This window comes from Nycticebus coucang, chromosome 2 (genome assembly GCF_027406575.1).
Source record: "Nycticebus coucang isolate mNycCou1 chromosome 2, mNycCou1.pri, whole genome shotgun sequence".
In the NCBI taxonomy this organism is placed as follows: domain Eukaryota; kingdom Metazoa; phylum Chordata; class Mammalia; order Primates; family Lorisidae; genus Nycticebus; species Nycticebus coucang.
The window spans coordinates 79,553,447-79,570,822 of record NC_069781.1 but is presented as its reverse complement, the minus strand read 5'-3'; the positions used below and the strand labels follow the sequence as shown (position 1 = coordinate 79,570,822).

Sequence of the window (17,376 nt, the reverse complement as noted above, 5' to 3'; positions counted from 1 at the left end):
TATTTTTTTCTATTTTTAGTAGAGACAGGGTCTCACTCTTGCTCAAAGACTGATCTTGAACTCTTGAGCTCAAGCAATCCTAATTCAGCTCCCAGAATGCTAGGATTACAGACCTGAGCCACTGCGCCTGGCCAGTACCCATTTTTTTTTTTTTTTGTACATATGCACAGGAAATTATCTTCAAGGTTTTAGAAGGACTGAGTGTGACAGTCCTTATCAGATACAAATATCTGATATTTCTAGCCCCTCCCTCACATGGGGGCCTGTCCCACAGGCCCACCCTTGACTCTGTTGTCTCTCTAGCACTCTCATACCTTTAAAATCTGTGCTGCCAATTCTAATCTCTCTACTGAATTCCAAATCCAAATTTCCAATGGCTCATATTAGACATCATCACTTGAATGTCTTATCGAAACCATGGACTCAATGTAATCAGTCCTGAATTCATTATTGCTTTCAATAAATCTGTCATTTTCTCTCTCTGTTTCCTTTGCTAAAAAAAAAAAAAAAGAAAGAAATTTACTGGAAGGACACATGAGGGAAGAACTGAAAAACCAGGGTGTAGGACAGGAACCAGGGAAAATCAAGGAAACTCGTTGGCCAACAGCTGCAGAACATATAAACAGCCTTTTAAGATGCTGTTTTTGGATCACTCATTTACAAATCTCTCTGGTCCCCATGTGTCTTTGCTCAAGACTCAAATCCCTGAGAGAGATAAATTTATTGGCCTAGCTTGGGACATGTGGCCACCCCTGACTTTGACTCAGGTGGGTGGGTCCTGACTGGGAGCCCAACAGAATGAGATGGAATGGGATAGGAGTAGTCCCTCAAAGGTACAAATAAAACAGAATGCTATTTATAGGGGAAGGAGGGAAAATGTCCAAAATGCGGGGAAAGGAATTTTATAAAAATTGTCTTTTTTTATTGATTTAAACATTATGTAAGGTGCACATAATACATAAATAAATGCATTTATAAAAAGCCCACAGTGGTGTACCTCATTTATATTTTGTTTTGCTTTTTGTTTAATTTTTAAATTTTTATGCATATATTTCTTCATTTTTATTTCTTTTTTTTAGAGGTGGGGTCTTGCTCAGTCACCCAGGGTAGAGTGCCGTGGCTTAATCATAGCTCGCTGTAGCCTCAAACTGTTGGGCTCAAGTAAGCAATCCTCTTGCCTCAGCCTTCTGAGTAGCTGGGACCACAGGCGTGCACCACGACACCCAGTTTTGTTTCTATTTTAATAAGCAAAGTAATTTATTGTCAAATTAAGCAGTTCAGAAATTTATAAAGCAAAAAGTAAAAATCTACTTTTTCTATCCATACTTCTCTAAACTCCTACTGATATCCCCTAGAGGTAACCACTGTTAACAGTTTCTTACCTATCAGAGGAAATATTTTTAGGTAGACTACTCAGGCCTGTTCCTAGGACTGCTTCCTTTCTGTTTCCCAACATTAGAATGCCATTATCAAGTGTGTCAAACCACTTCTACATATATATAGCAAAATCAGCGGTACAAAAGATCACCAAGATTTTTGTTGAGAAATATAGTACATTATAAATTATTGTCATTAAACTCTTGCATCATCTTCTAAACTTCCTATTACCATAGTGTATTTTTCGTCTTTCATATAACCAGAGGCTATGTCAGTTTTTAAACCAACATTTGATAGATGTCCTTGCTGCTTATTAATCTGACCTTTGAAACCAGGTGCTCAAAAGTATCCTTTACACTATTCTGCTAAAAAAGAGAAAATAAGCTAGAAGCTGGCTTGTCAAAATCCAGGTCTGATAAGTACCTCTGGACAAGAACATGCAGTATTACATAAATAGTTCCCAGAGAGATGGAGATTTGCAGAGTTTCTCTTGTTTGAATTATGGGGAGTTTGTTTTTTTTCTTTGCTCCCATAGAATATTTGCAGATACAGAGGAAGTTGGAATTCAATGATCCAAGCCTTCTTGTATGATTAGCCATTTGGAAACTGCTATGCAAACGGTAAAGAGGAGAATCAGCTGGTGTGACTGCCAGTGAGCAATTTTCAGAGAGAAGAATTACCTTGATTGCTTTCTGATGGGCATGCAGGCGTCAGGGCTGGCTTTCACCTCTTCATTTGGCCCCATAGGCAAGCTCCAAAGAGGACAATGTAGACACTTGGTACCCTACTACTCCAGTCTTTTGTGTTCAGATGAAAGGGTTTATCTGAATGCAAAGGGATCCCTATTTTCCTTGGCATTCTAAGGACTCCCCCGAGCTCTCCAGGTCATGAAGAAAAGCAGAATGGAAAGTAGAGAGAAATAAGAGTGTAATTATTTTGCTGCCGGTTCTAGACAGTTAAATACTTGATGTTCTGGTCTCTAAACAAAGCATGGAAACATTTATAGGATGCAGCCTATGATCACTCTAGACCCCTGTGCTTTCCTAATTGAACTTTAGAGACTAAGGCTGCAAGAACTTTTCAGGGAACGGCACAGCCTGCTTCTAAACAAACTGTCCCACTTCCCAGGCGTGGGACTAATGGCAGTAATTGCTCTTTGTGTGTCAATTTCCACTTAATAATTTGGAGGTAAGTCAGAAACGTGTAGAATTTTAGCTGATCTAATGCGATACAAGTGAAGAAGGGATCACTGAGGTTATGGGGAAGACTCAGATGCCCACTTGCCGGAGGACTGTCTTGACCCAAAGCACAGAGGAGCCGTCCGTCCCTCTGCTGTGTCCTTGTTGATGGAATGTGGGTTTCCCTTTTGTGGAAGATGAGCTCCTCTGGTCATCAACAGAGGTGTTTTCCCCTCCTTCTCTTCCCCTCTGGCCTAACCCTCTCTGAATATACAGTCAATACCAAATTATTGGCCCAAGATTCAATCCCGAGCTCAGAAACAAGCCTTGTACACAGTAGACACTTGCTTAAGCAACATTTGGTGAACTGAGTGGTAATAATTCACAGTTATAGTAGAAACCTACTTAAAGTCAAGTAATCAGGAATTCTTGGCCTGTTTGTTTGGTTATAGTCTGCAGGGTTGGGTGAAAGGGCATTGTGTTTTTTACTAAATAAAAGAAAAAAATGTAAAGACCATAAATTATCAGAATCAATGCACCACCACAGTTGAGAACAAAATATTTTATTTCTCTCAATAAAACTATAGTTTACAGTTGTATTTACTAAATAAATTATATAATTTCTCTTTTACAAGCAATAAACTAAATCACAAATATTTCAAAGACAATGTATATACACAACACAAAGGCCTTTTATAAATAGCTTCGCTTTTCTCATTTCACTAGTAAACAGTGAAAAAATCTTTATAGAAGCCAGTTTTCTATAAAGGCAGACCTATTATATTGATCTTTAAATGAAACCAATTTAATAAACTTTCATGACATGTGCTATGATTGTAATTTTGCAAAAAAGCAGAATTTATACTTTACCATTTTGCATGGGTGGATTTTTAAAAAAATATATAAGCAGATTACACGTATTGCTTATGTATAATCACTGGATGCATGCAAAATGAAATAATGCAAGAGTCCATAGGAAAATAGCACTTCCAAGTCCAAAAAGGTGATTGGCAATGGTATAGAAAGCAGCTTCAATACAGTTCATGCAGTTCTTCACAGTTCAGCAAGCAACAGCAAAGGACAGAATAGTGTGGTGGTTTTCACATCCCATCTACTCAGCAGCCTATGGACCAAGACTCTCCCGACATCTGGCAAACTCTCCTAAATCAAGCTGATCATTTCTCTGTGTATGGTGGGGCTCAAGCTCCTGTGGATAATTCCGGAGTGAAGAAACTTCTCTTCCGTCACTGTGCTCAAGTCTCGTTTTCACTTACTGGGGAAACAAAAGAAAGCAAGCAGCTGTGAGACTAGGCTTTGGCATCAGTTTCTATCTTCTCCCCACGGGCAGGAACACACAGGATCATTCTTTCTCCCAATAACTTGTGCCGAGAAAATGAGCAGGGAAGAAATGGGGCGTGTCAGGCTTGGGATTCTTCTGCAATGATTACCATAGCACACGCTGCTTTACTGGACCCGCAATGTGTCTTTTACACCACTGTTTCTCGAGATTAAATCCTGACTACATCACAGCACTGTGCTAGGAAGGAAGAAGCCCTATCCTGTGGAATATCAGACCTGAAGTCAAAAAGAATTTGAACACAGTCTTGACCACATGAATATTTATTTTCAAGCATGATCCTTGTGCCTGGGTAATAAAAATAAGTTTAGCAAACCCTGAAATGGTAACCATTTAAAATCAGAGCCAGTGAACTCAACCTGTGACAGTTGTACCGATGGGTAAACAATACTATGTTCAGTCTTTAGAGACAGATGCATTTCGTCAAATATATTGATTTCCTAATTATTGTATCTATGTGACATTAAGTAAGTACCTTACCTTCTTTGAACCTTATTTGTTTCATCCATAAAATGGAGGTAACAAAACCTGCTTTATAGCGTAATTGTGAGTGATACATTTTTCTACTGGGAAAATAAAGTATGTACACATACTATATATACAAATATATACTTGTATAAACAATTTAGTGCAGTGCCTGCCATATGCTAGTGCCCCTAAAATTGTAGAGAAGAAGGCTGGATCTGGAAATCAGAGATTAAGTAGCTCTGCACCCTAAACTGAAGGCTGAAAAAACTTGAGTACAAAGTTTAAAATGCCTCTGGGGGCTCGGCGCCCGCAGCACAGTGGTTACAGTGCCAGCCACATACACCCAGGCTGGCGGGTTTGAACCTGGCCCGGGCCAGCTAAACAACTGCAACAAAAAATAGCTGGGCATTATGGTGGGCGCCTGTAGTCCTAGCTACTTCGGAGGCTGAGGCAAGAGAATCGCTTACGCCCAAGAGTTTGAGGTTGCTTTGAGCTGTGAAGCTATGGCACTCTACTAAGGGTGACATAATGAGACTGTCTTAAAAAAAAAAAAAAGCCTCTGGGAATTATTAGGAAGGAAACTATGTCAAATAAAGAAAATCCTGGTTTACCCATCAGTATTTTATCATGTAACTGGTGCTACTAAGAGCTCTAATTTTTACTAATTTACCATTTTGTTATAAAGTTTGATTGCACCCTCTTATTACTCTAAGTTAGAAAGGTTTGCTTTATATACTACACACTCAAACTGTCTCTCGAAATGATCTTTTAAGAACAGGTGAGTTGTAAACTATAGCAGAAGGTAAATGGGAAGTCGCCACAGTCTCAGGACAGATTTCCACCGACTTCACTGAGTCTCAGTCTGATAACATTGATGTGTGGTCCAGATCTTTACCCATAAAACCGACCTTTTTATAACATACAAAAACCCCCCAATAAAATGATGAGGTCCTGCTGATTACATTTATAAGTCCTGGTTTCTTTTTTTAAAAAAAGATAAAACAAAAACAAAAGGAGGTGATAGTTTTGTCTCCTATAGATCATCCTACAGATCTCGGCTGCAGTTCTGTGCCTGGTCTTTTGTGTTAGGCTCTGGAAGGAGCCTGAGTAATCTGAGTCATGCCTGAGGAGACCCACCAGTGAAGAGCCCAAAGCCAGGTCCCTATAGCAGTGGCAAAAGACCTGGGCCTTTTGGCCTAGAAAATAGGGGATGTAGAGGTGGGGCATAAGAGCTGCCTTCGAGTATTCAAAGGCTAGCCTTGGGAAGAAAGGATTAGTGATAGTTTGGTCCCAGAATTCCTGAAAGATGTGACATTGTCATCAGCGCAGTGGCACAGATGTGTGGTCTTTGGGTGGGTAATGGGGTAGAACATCAAAACTTGTGAAAGGAAGAGAGTCGTAAAGCCTCACCCTCCACTCTCTCCCATCGAGGGTCCTGACGTTCATGCCCTCCTCAGTCCCGGGTCAGGATATGTGTACAGTGATACGTGTCCCGCCCAGATACAGGGGTCCAATTTGCCACCTGCCGAGGCTCATGGGTTGAGAATAATAGCTCCAGAAGCCAGAACCAGGACAACTGCATGGAAAGTAGTTTGCCTTAACCTGAAAGTGATTCCTGACCAGAGTGAATGGTCACTACTCATGCCTGTAATCCCAGCACTCTGGGATGCCGAGGCAGGTGGATCACCTGAGCTCAGGAGTTTGAGACCAGCCTGAGCAAGAGCAAGACCTTGTCTCTAAAAAACAGCCAGGCATTGTGATAGGTGCCTACTATTGTCCTATTGTGCTGACCCCTCAGCACTCTATGAGGGTGACAGATGAAACTCTGCCTCAAAAAAAAAAAAAATCACTAAAGGAGGGGTAGTTGCTGACACTGAGGGGTCAGGCTGAGGCAGAAAACTGTTCATCCTAGACCCAGTGCCCAGAAGGCACTCACGGTGGTCAGTGGAGAGGACTTGGACACCTGTGGGTGGGTTGGGTCAGATGACCACAAAGTTTGTTTCAACCACAAGATCCTAATAAAAACTATAAATTTATACCACTGACAGCTGATGATTTAGGTAATAGGAACCATCTGAAAAGAATTTAATATCTTGATATCTCTCTTAGAATTGGTTAACTTTGTAATTTAATAAAAAAATCAACCAGGGTCTTACAATAATGAAATAACACAAGTGATTGTGTGTGTACAACCTGCATCCTGAAGAACACAGCTGGAGTTCTGTTTTCACCCTTGGGTTCTAGGGGGTCCAGAGTTTTCTTTTTCTTTTAAATACGAAGCTATATTTACATTTGATTATATTCATATCCACCCCATCTCGGGGGTTGGTTCACAAAGCACAATTGCTTAGAATGGGGTGGGGGAATTTCTCTTTGTATGGGATTCCAGCAGCAGCAGGAACCCAAAGCTCCTGTTTCCTCTGGTGTGGGAATGAAAACATACACTATTGCTGCAGAAATCAGGCAGCGCAGTAAAGTAAAACCACACTGCTGTGAGCTTCGTAACTCAAGGGAAACTCAGAGCAGCTCGGGTCCAAATTTCCTACATCCGCACTTGAAAATAATGGCTGGACTCAGACTCAGAGGTGAAATTGCTCTCTGAAGGACCAGAGAATGCAGGGTGTGACAGAGAAGCCTTGAAGCAGAAGGTGGGCCATACACCATCCTCGAAAGACATGTACAACTGGCACACGGACAACCAGACTGTGCCCGATCTGGTAGGATGCTGGTTGAGTTCTGGGACATTGAAGCTTATGGAGCACCAGGCCCCTGCCAACCTCCAGATGCCCCATGGGAGCATTCCGTACAGGTCGGAAGGCATGTGATGACAGCAGACCCAAGAAGCAGCTGGCACTTGTCTCTCCCATCTCTTGGGACGGACTTCAGATTCTGGCCTCTCATTTCAAAACTGTTAAGTAATTACTTCAAAACTGCAGTAATAATATTTCAACACTCTTCCCTGCCCGATTAATTTGTTTTCTAAAGACCCAAGAGACGCCCAAGTGCATCAGTGATTTATGTGGGCTGACGATTCTACTGCGGACTTTCTGGCACTCAAATGACTCCTGCTAATTGTAAATCCAAGTGGTTATCTTATCATGTAATAGATCATTGGGGTCCAGAGCTGCAATGGAAATCTGCTGACTCCTACATCTGCTGCCTTAGAAAAACAGAAGCAGAGGGGCACAGTACTGGTTTCATATGAAAAGAAACACGGCCTTAGGATGAGGCCACCATCTCTCTCTCTCCTGCAGGGAAGGAAGGCTCCAGATGACAGAGCCACCCATCTCCCAGGCACAGAGGGTAGAAATTGGAAGCTGCACCCCCATCCAGCCTTTCCCCTCTCAGCACTTTCCTTGGTAGCATCTTTCTTTACAAAAGCACACAGTAGCTTTTAGGGGTTAAATTGTATCCTCTGAAAATTTCTATGTTGAAGTCCTCACTGCCAGTACCTCAAATGTGATTTTATTTGGGGACAGAGCCTTTATAGAAGTAACCAAGTTAAAAATGAGGTCACAGTTTGGGCCTTAACTCAAGATGACTGGTGTCCTTCTATTAACACAAAAGAGAATTTTAGACACAGACACGTACAGAGGGAAGTTGCACAGGGAGAAGAGGACCATCTGCAAGCTGAGGAGAGGGGCCTGGAACACAACCAGCCCGGCCAGCACCATGAACTTGAACTTACAGCCTCCAGAACTTAGAGGAAAGACATTTCTGTTGCTTAAGCCACCCAATTTGTGGTACTTTGTTATGGCAGCCCTAGGGAACTAACATAGTAGCTATCACTTGGATTTAGAAAAATAAAACCCCATATTTGCTTTTTATTATGTTTAATTCCATTCCTTACTGGGAGTTACTTCCAAGGCCACAATCACCTGACAGTTCAGTGGCTGCAAAGGCAGCACCTATCAAAGATTGAAAAGTGAAGACAAGACTCTTTCCACTTCCATATATGTTGATCCTTTGTTAAAATTGCTGCTAAGCAGCGTACAGAAGCATTTTCTGTGTTGGATCCCCAAACTGCCAAAGGGCCTGTTCAAAGAGAGTGAAATGGAACTGGCCTTGATGGATGGGAAGGGCAAGGACCACTTCCATCTGAGGGAAGATTAGCACCTTCATTTTTTTTTTTTTTTTTTTGCACCCTGCTGTAATTGTAGCCTCTGGTCCAACTTGAAGGTGGTGGATACTGGGTCTGCCAAAATGAGCTGCCTTTGGCATTTGAAGGACATATCCCCTGCTGAACTTGCAGGCACAGTACTGAAAGGCTACAATAAAGTCTGTGGAGTGGAAACAAGTCTATTGAGCAGCACACTTGCCCCTAATTAGGTTTCAATTCAAGCTCAATCACTTCTTGTCCCCCTTGGTCAGAGCAGCCTTTTTGCCAGTAGGTGGCAGCAGAGGGCCTCCACTGCAGGCCCCACTCAGTAACCTGGGGGTGGCAGGAAGGTAGCCTAGCCTTGGCCTTAGCTTTGCCTCTACATCAGAGGAAAGGTGCACTTGATTCTGACAGGCCAGCAGCTGTCTTTGGAGGGGAACTCTGGGGGAGTTACACAATTCTCCTCTACATGAGCACAAAAGAATTACAGGATGCTCAGGGCTGAAGGACCCTGTCAACAAGCCCAGGGGATCTAAGCCCTGGACGTGTGGGCAGCTTTCAGAAATACCAACGCCTTGGCCCACCCCCAAGGATCTTATTTCTAACACACATTATGTCCCAACAAGTGACTGAGTTGGTTCATACATTCATGACGCCTTTTTTTGTGACGAATCCAAAATAATTTGGAAACATCTACCCAAACTCACAGTGACTTGGCAAAGGATAAGGGAGGTGAATGAGAAAATGTGTGTTAAGGAGCAGTTTACAGGCCCCTCAGTAAGTCAGTGGAGTAGGTTGAACAGTGTCCTCTGAAAATTTTTATCCACCTGGAACCGCAGAATGTGACTTTATTTGAAAATAACTAATAGATGTAATTAGTTAAGCCCTAACTCCAATGACCGGTGTCCGTATAAGAAAGAGGACACACAGACGCCTGGGGAGTCACAGGAAGGAGGCAGGGATTACAGCGATACAGGTCAAAGGGCCAGGGAACTCAGGGAACCATCGGAAGCTGAAAAAGCAGGGAAGGATTGGTCCCTAGAGCCTACAGAGGGAGCGTGACACTGTCGATGCTTTGATTTCAGACATCTGGCTTCTAGAACGTGACACAATACATTTCTGGTGTTTAAGCCACCCAGTTTGTGGTAATTTGTTACGGCAGCCCGAACAAATGAGCACAGGCGGCAGCAGCAGACCAGGGGAAGCCAGGCCCCAGCTCCTCACTCCTGAGTCCTACTTAATGCCATTGAAAACAGGAGGAGGCTTTATTTTTTTTTTTATCAGAGTCCTTAAGCATCTTCCCACTTCTCTGTGGAGCCCAGGACAGGAATTGGTCTGACGAGAACAGTCCTGTTTATTGGGTCCATGGGTGTGATTTGAACTCGTTTTCCCTAAAGTTCTCATTTGTTCCTGTCTGGTTCTTCTCAACACTTCTTTTTGTTTCCTGCAGGCTTAGGGCTTCCCAGGCTGCAAATTCACACCATTAAAGACTGTTCGTTCTCAAACATGCTTTTCCCAAGAGCTGGAAAGTCTCCAGAGACTAGTAAACACTGGCTTTCTATGACAAGGAAGAAGACAGAAATAGAAACCAGAAGGAGAAGCAGTAGCTAGAATCTCGGGGATTAGGGAAGGGAAGAGAGGCAGGTCCTAGGAGGCAAAGAATGACAAATGTGGGTAAGCTGTGGTGGGCCAGGGTGCGTAGGAGACTCTGGCAAACTGAAGAGCAGAACTGGTTTTGAGGAAGGTGGAAAAGACCCTGGCCTGAGAGCAAGATTCACTGCAAAGTTAGCACATAACAGAAAAAAAAAAAAAAAGTTACCCCAGCAAAGCAGACTGTCATTCACTTGCCAAATCCGGGCCTAATTTAGCTGGAAAGCCAGTATGCCTTCCTAACTCCAACTCCAATTCCGCCAACTAATCCTTAAGCAGCAGTTTAATGCTGCTTGTTTAAAAGAAATCCCGTGGGTGACCTCCTAATCCAGGCGGATGGGTTGCCTCATTAATTTGAAGCTTGCGTCACTCTTATTTCAAGGATAGGAATAACTAGGAGGTTCCGTGAGACTCAGGCAGTGGGATCCATTTTTCAGCTCTTTCACACATCTTAGAAATATTATTTGGTCAATAACTTAAGGGGCCAAGCATTTGTGGGAATAAACAAAGGGCCCCAATTTACTCTCTCTGAAATCTATTCATTTCTCAACAATGTGGTTATGTAGTGGAAGGAAACAGCCTTCTGGTTAAATGGCCTCTGAACCAAAGGCAGGGCTGTCCCTTTTCTCCTCTTGTCTCTACTGTTACTAAAATCTACCAAAAACCCATAGCATCTTTGGCTGGCGGGCAATTTAGTTCTCTCTTGAGAAGCAACAGAATTGCTACTGTTTCAAACAAACACCCCCTGCAGCGGCCAATACTGGCCTCCCCAAGGAATGATCGAAGAGACCCAATATGTCATTAACTTTAATGCCAAGGGATTCAAATCCAGAAATGCAGTTTCTCTTGCCAAAAAAGTTCCACTGAATTTTCTAAGACCCCCTGTGACCTCAGTTAAAGTGTTTTTCTTCTTTTTCTCAGGCTTTTCCCATGCATAATAGTATGATAAGCTGTTAATTCAATCATTTTCACTTCTCTGCCACCCTTCCTCCCATGATCAAAGAGTATTATTAACCGCCCTAATAACACATTAAATAATCAACTGTCTAACATCCGCCCATCAGAGCGCTAATCTCCTATACTGGTGTGGCTAAAAAAATGGCTTAACTGTTTCTTCTCCTTCATTTCCAGCTATTTTTATACTTCAAAAAGCCATTTTGCAGAGGAGCAAATCCAGATGAAAGTACATGTTATGAAGAGGATGTTAACAGAGAAATTGTAAAAAGAAAAGGGCATAACTGCAGGACTGAATAACAGAAGCAAGAAATTCACTGTTTTGTGGTAGCCATCGTTCAAACTTCTACACTACTAAAAAACAGCAATCCTACCCTGTTTTCCCGAAAATAAGACCTACTTACAGGAAAGATAAGACGTCCCCTGAACATAAGACCTAGCGGATCTTTGGGAGCACACCTTAAAATAAGACACTGTTATTTTCGGGGAAAATAAGGGTATTATTATTAATACCCTTATTAATATTATTATTAATACCCTTATTAATATTATTATTAATACAGGGTATTAGCTCCCACTTAACCTAGCAATTCCCAGCTAGTCATAAAAGGATTCTCTCTCCCACTGTATGTTTCAGCAGGCATGCTTTTTTTGCTGGTTGTTTTTCTTCCCATTAACATCAAATTGCATTCCACATCAGGCAAAGAAGCTGCCTTAGAAACTGAGATAACAGCATCAGTGCCTTAGACTATCCGGGACTATTCACAAAGTAGAATCTTTCTTGCTTTGCTATAGAGACTCCATGATTGCCCATTCTGAAATCAATACAACCTGCTCATCTCCGTTGTATTCTTTTAAATACCCTAATCTATGCCATCAACTCAAAAATTCAATGGAGAATACTTTCTTGGTCAACAGATAAAACTGTCTTAGAAAACACTTTGCTTAATTTGGATATTTGCAAATGAATCAGAGAGCCTGGAACTCTACAGTGTGAAAGTGAATGGCCTTTTACATGCAAGTGCAGGGTAATTAGGTACATAAAACTGGAGCTAAATGTTTTAATAAGTATGAGAGAACAATTAGCTGCCTTCTAAGGTTACTGATCCTTTTTTATTTCATGTCAAATCACAGGAAAAAAGCAGGATAGGTAGCCTAATTTATATGCCCGTAATGTGTAGGTAATTAAGAGGACATTTCATATGTTATCTGGAGGGAATAAATCATTTGGGTTTAGATCCATATATTTTTAAAAGGATAGAGACAGTATTATATATTAGTCTACAACTAAAAGCACTAGGGCAGTAGGTTACAACTACTAATAGAGAAATGCTGTATCTTAAAGGGGGAGAAACATTACAAGAGAAATCTGCCTACATTTGGTGAGGACACTGAACAGGTCACTAGAGAAGCTTACCAACTGCCTTTCAAGTAAAGATGGCTGTGACTCAGAGCTTTCCATTTAGGTCAGAAGGAAAGGAGGGAAAAACGCAGAGGCAAGATTAGGTTTTCTTTGCTGTGCTTTTCTTTTCCATTTACTCTTTCATAATGTAGAGGCAAATGAAAATACTAAAGAGAAAGCAATGAGCTGTATCCTTTCAGATCTGGAAGAGCATGCAAAACAAACAAATAAATGAAAATCTCCAGCATGAAAACACACCCTGGAATTACAAGTTAATGGCGCACAACTTTCTAGATGTACTGCCATTAAAATGTTAAATACTGTGAAGGTTTACAGTACAAGAGGTGATGACACAGCACAATTTGGAGAAAACTGTAGCTACTTTGGAAAAACTTACTTCTGCAACTACTTATGATTTAAAACGAGTCTTCGCCTGTCAGAGCTGGTAAGGGTCTCAGAGATGACTTAATAATCCATTTTCTAGATGAGAAAACTGAGACCCCAAGAGGGTGATTAACTCAAGGCCAAGGATTAACGGGAGGCAGAGACAAGCATGAACTCCAGGTGCCTATTTCTAACTAATTTATGTCTCATTTGGTTTTATAATAGGTAAAGAGAGTAAATAAAAATACTAGAAAAACTGTGTGTGGGGGACCATTTCTGGAGGCTCAGAAAGTCCAATTCTTTTCCTAATATTACTAAGATGTGATTTGCCTTCATATTCTCATTCCTTCTCATGGGTACGGTGGAACTATCCAAAAGCAAAACGATGTCTTCTATATGGCAAAGACTGATGCAGAAACAGATGTGAGAATCCAGTTTTTTCTATGAAGCCAGACATTAGGGATTTGCAAAAATGTAAATGTCCTTCTTCCTATTAAATTTATTCCTGTTTTGAAAAATATGGTTATATTCATAAAAATGTTATTTAACACACAATCATTTATTTTAAATAAATTAATATTAAAATTTTTCTGTTTTAATTTTGAAAATATGAAATATTGGTAGATATGATCGATACACATAAAAACTCTTCAGAATTCTTAATAATTTTTGAGAGTTTAAAGGGATCCCAAGATCAAAGGGTTCGAGAACGGCTGTATAAGAACATTAGAAAATAACCAGAAAGGGGATTCTATCCAGATGAAGTAGAATGATTTTGAAGTATTTCTTCTTTTTCTATTGTCTATAAGGTTTGGCATGATCTGGTTTTTTTTTTTTTTTTTTTTTTTCAGTTTTTGGCCGCGGCTGGGTTTGAACCTGCCACCTCTGGCATATGGGGCTGGCACCCTACCTCTTTGAGCCACAGGCACCACCCATGATCTGTTTTTTTTAAATTATCTTTTATTTTGGGCGGCGCCTGTGGCTCAGTGAGTAGGGTGCCGGCCCCATATGCCGAGGGTGGTGGGTTCAAACCCAGCCCCGGCCAAACTGCAACAACAACAAAAAAAACCGCCGGGCGTTGTGGCGGGCACCTGTAGTCCCAGCTGCTCGGGAGGCTGAGGCAAGAGAATCGTGTAAGCCCAGGAGTTAGAGGTTGCTGTGAGCTGTGTGAGGCCACGGCACTCTACCCGAGGGCAGTACAGTGAGACTCTGTCTCTACCAAAAAAAAAAAAAAATTTATCTTTTATTTTTATTTATAAATATTACTTATCTCTTTTTTGAGACGTTGGAAAAAAAATAAGAAGTTAACTGATGACTCCATACTGAACCTCAGAGTCAAAACATTCTATGACAGACATACTCTTATCTGACAATGTGGATGTTACTTTTTTTGCATTATTATTGCTCAACAAAAAAAAAAAGAAAAAAACCAGAAAGGAATCAAGTTCAGTGGCTTACGCCTGTAATCCCAGTACTCTGGGAAGCCCAGGTGGGTGATTGCTTGAGCTTAGGAGTTTGAGACCAGCTGAGCAAGAGCAAGATCCTGTCTCTAAAACTATCTGGGCATTGTGGCAGGCACCTGTAGTCCCAGGTACTTGGGAGGCTGAGGCTAGAGGATCATTTGAGCCCAAGAGTTGGAGGTTGTTGTGAGCTATGATACCGGGGCACTCTACCATGGGTAACAAAGTGATTCTGTCTAAAAAAAATAAATAAATAAAAGTAGAGAGAGAGAGAGAAATATGTGTGTGTGTGTATATATATAGTGTGTGTGTGTGTGTGTATTTTTCTGGGCATTACTAACAATTTAGTTAAGGTGAGACAGACAATGTGATGGGCACTAAAGAGTGTCCACTCACGGACCTCAACGCAGCCTTGTGAGTTAGCCAGCACAGGCATTATTTCACTATTTTGGCAAATAAGGACATGAAGTCAGAGAGGTCCCTGCCCAAGTCACACAGCTAGTTGGTGACAACCAAGGAGGAATCAGCCAAGATCCTCTGGTGCCGAATTTGGGTTCTTCCTATGACCCAGTCTGTGCCTCTTGGCTTACCACTTTACCGAGGCAGCAACACTAAAATGCTGACAATTCAACCATAAGGGAGCACAGCTGAGTCGAGGGCAGACATTGCTCTGTTGGGAGTAACACCCAGGAGCCCCCCTTTGTCTTGCTGTTAGGAGTTGTTCTGTTACATATGGTGACTTACTATTAACTTAGATATTCTTTTGTGTAATGTTCTCCACAAACTACGGGAAATCGCAGCTTGTGGAAAGACCCACCATTTGTAGAATTGGATAGGGTCCCATTATTTCTTTTAAAACTTAAACACGCCTGAATTTATAGAACTTCTTGGGTGTGCCAGGGCCTGGCTCCATTTACAAACCAGGAGTGGAGGGGAGGAAACTAAAAAATTTACTTACTAAGTAGACATCAAGCACAGAAGCATTATCATCCTGCATCTCCAGAGCGCTTGGCTCAGCGGTCAAGTAGATGGTCCCCTCTTCCAAGGTAAATGTCGAACTGGAAGGTAACCCTTTACTGGAAAAATAAAGACAAATGATGAACATGTGGCCTCCAGAATAAAATCTAAAGACACCTCCAAAGGTGTGGCTGACGAAGCTGCTGTGGGCAACTTAGGGAGCTAAAAAGTTTTTTTGAGGGGTGGGAGGAAGGAGAGAGAGGAGGGGAGGAGGGGATTGGTGAGCTCTCACCTAACAGGCACAATGTAAGGGTACATGGCACGCTCCTGGGTGGGGCGCACAACTACAACTCGGACTCTACCTAATACACGCAAACATGGTAACCTAATCGTCTGTGCCTTATGTTAATCTGAAATAAAACACACAGAGAAAAAGGTTTTTTCCAGAATTTGAACGAAAGGAAATGCGTCCATACCTAGAAATATGGTCACTTGGGTTTGAAGAATTTGGTTGTACTAGCAGTGTATTCTTTCTTTGTACTTCGGCACATGAGACACTTCAACACTTTTTTGTTGCTGTTGTCCTAAGATAGGGTCAAATTCTGTCACCCAGGCTAGAGTACAGTGGCCCCATTATTGCTCACTACAGCCTTGAACTCCTGGGCTCAAGGGATCTTCCTACCTCAGCTTCCTGAGTAGCTGGGAAGTGGGTAGCACCAGGCCTGGCTAATGTTAACATTTTCTGTAGAGATAAGGTCTTGTTATGTTACTCAGGCTGGTCTTGAACTCTTCCCCTCAATGGATCCTCCTGCCTCCATCTCCCAAAGTGCTGGGATTACAGGCATGAGCCACCTCATTGGATTCTTGAGAGAAGACTTGCAGGTCTCACACCTTGTGAGTGTGCCATGCTGTGAATCGAGGCCCATATCGGTTCCTCACATTATTCACACTTTGCTAGTTTATAGAAGACAACCTGGTGTACCATTAGCATGGATGATTTCTTTCTTTCCGTTTTTTACTTACATGTGCATCAGAATCCCCTGGAAGCCTGGTTAAAATGCAATTTCTTAGGCTCTTCCCCCAAAGTTTCTGATTCAGTGGGTTTGGCCCAGAGCCCACGAATTTGCACTTCTGACAAGTTCCCAGGTGACGTTCATGCAGCTGGTTGAGGAGCACACTTGGAGTAACAATGAAGTACACAGAACATTGTATCATGTGTTCTGTGAGGATACCTGAAGTATGTGCTTAGTAACTATGGCAACAACAAAAGCCAACAGTGTACTGTAGAGCCATTGGAAGGGAAAGCACCTTGTTTTATTGTGCTAATTGTCAGAGTAATTGGTCCATTTGAATAGTGTTTAAATTAGGCATTAATTCAGGGGCTCAGGGATGCACATCTTTCTTCCTTGAAGTAAAAATTAGTTATAATTTTATTATTATTTTTTTAAATTTCAAGTTAATATGAGGGTACACATTTTTAGGTTACAATGTTCTCATTTCCAAGGTAAAGTGCAAATCGTAGAAAAGCCCTTCATCCAAGTGGTGTGCTGAATACCCTGGCATCGTGCACATTAGGTGAGATCCCACCAAATACCCTCCCTCCTCCTTCCAATCACCATTCCCCTCCCCTCGTCACCTCTCCCTCTTGCTAGACTATTTTTATGTTTTATTATTTGTATGAGCATGAAATTGTTTATATATTGGTTTCATATTAGTGTTGAGTACATTGAATATTTTTCAGATATACTTTACTAGTTATAATTTTAACCTCTGGAATTTTGCCATGGGAAGGTTTTGCAAGAGCAAAATATTTTATAAACAAAACAAGGGAAGATGATGAGAGTGGCATGGAGAGAGCCAGCAGAGGCACTGCCATTACATGTAGGAACACCCCTGGGTGGGAGAGCTGAGTGCAGGGGTGGGGAAGGTGGGTCTAAGCATCCCAGCTGGACGGGAGCCACTGAGGCCATCATCTTCTGTCCTTTTCTAGTCTGGGAGATTGTGCACGATTCTATCATTGCATGTATTTCTCTATTAATTGAAGATCAGGGAAATATTTAGAGATCTTGACATTCTCCATTAAAAAAAAT

The 17,376-nt window shown here is 41.7% G+C and overlaps 1 protein-coding gene across 1 annotated transcript in view; it reads right to left on the bottom strand.

Moving 5' to 3' along the window:
- Window positions 1-3,102: 3,102 nt before the first annotated feature.
- Window positions 3,103-17,376, bottom strand: part of PIP5K1B (phosphatidylinositol-4-phosphate 5-kinase type 1 beta) — a 303,995-nt gene continuing 289,721 nt past the window's right edge. Inside the window, exons 14-15 of the mRNA XM_053574514.1 lie at window positions 15,288-15,405; window positions 3,103-3,828 (exon numbers count right to left, since the gene is read on the bottom strand). Of these exons, the coding sequence (XP_053430489.1) occupies window positions 3,826-3,828; window positions 15,288-15,405 (121 nt within the window). The 3' untranslated portion in view covers window positions 3,103-3,825. The remainder of the gene's footprint in view (window positions 3,829-15,287; window positions 15,406-17,376) is intronic.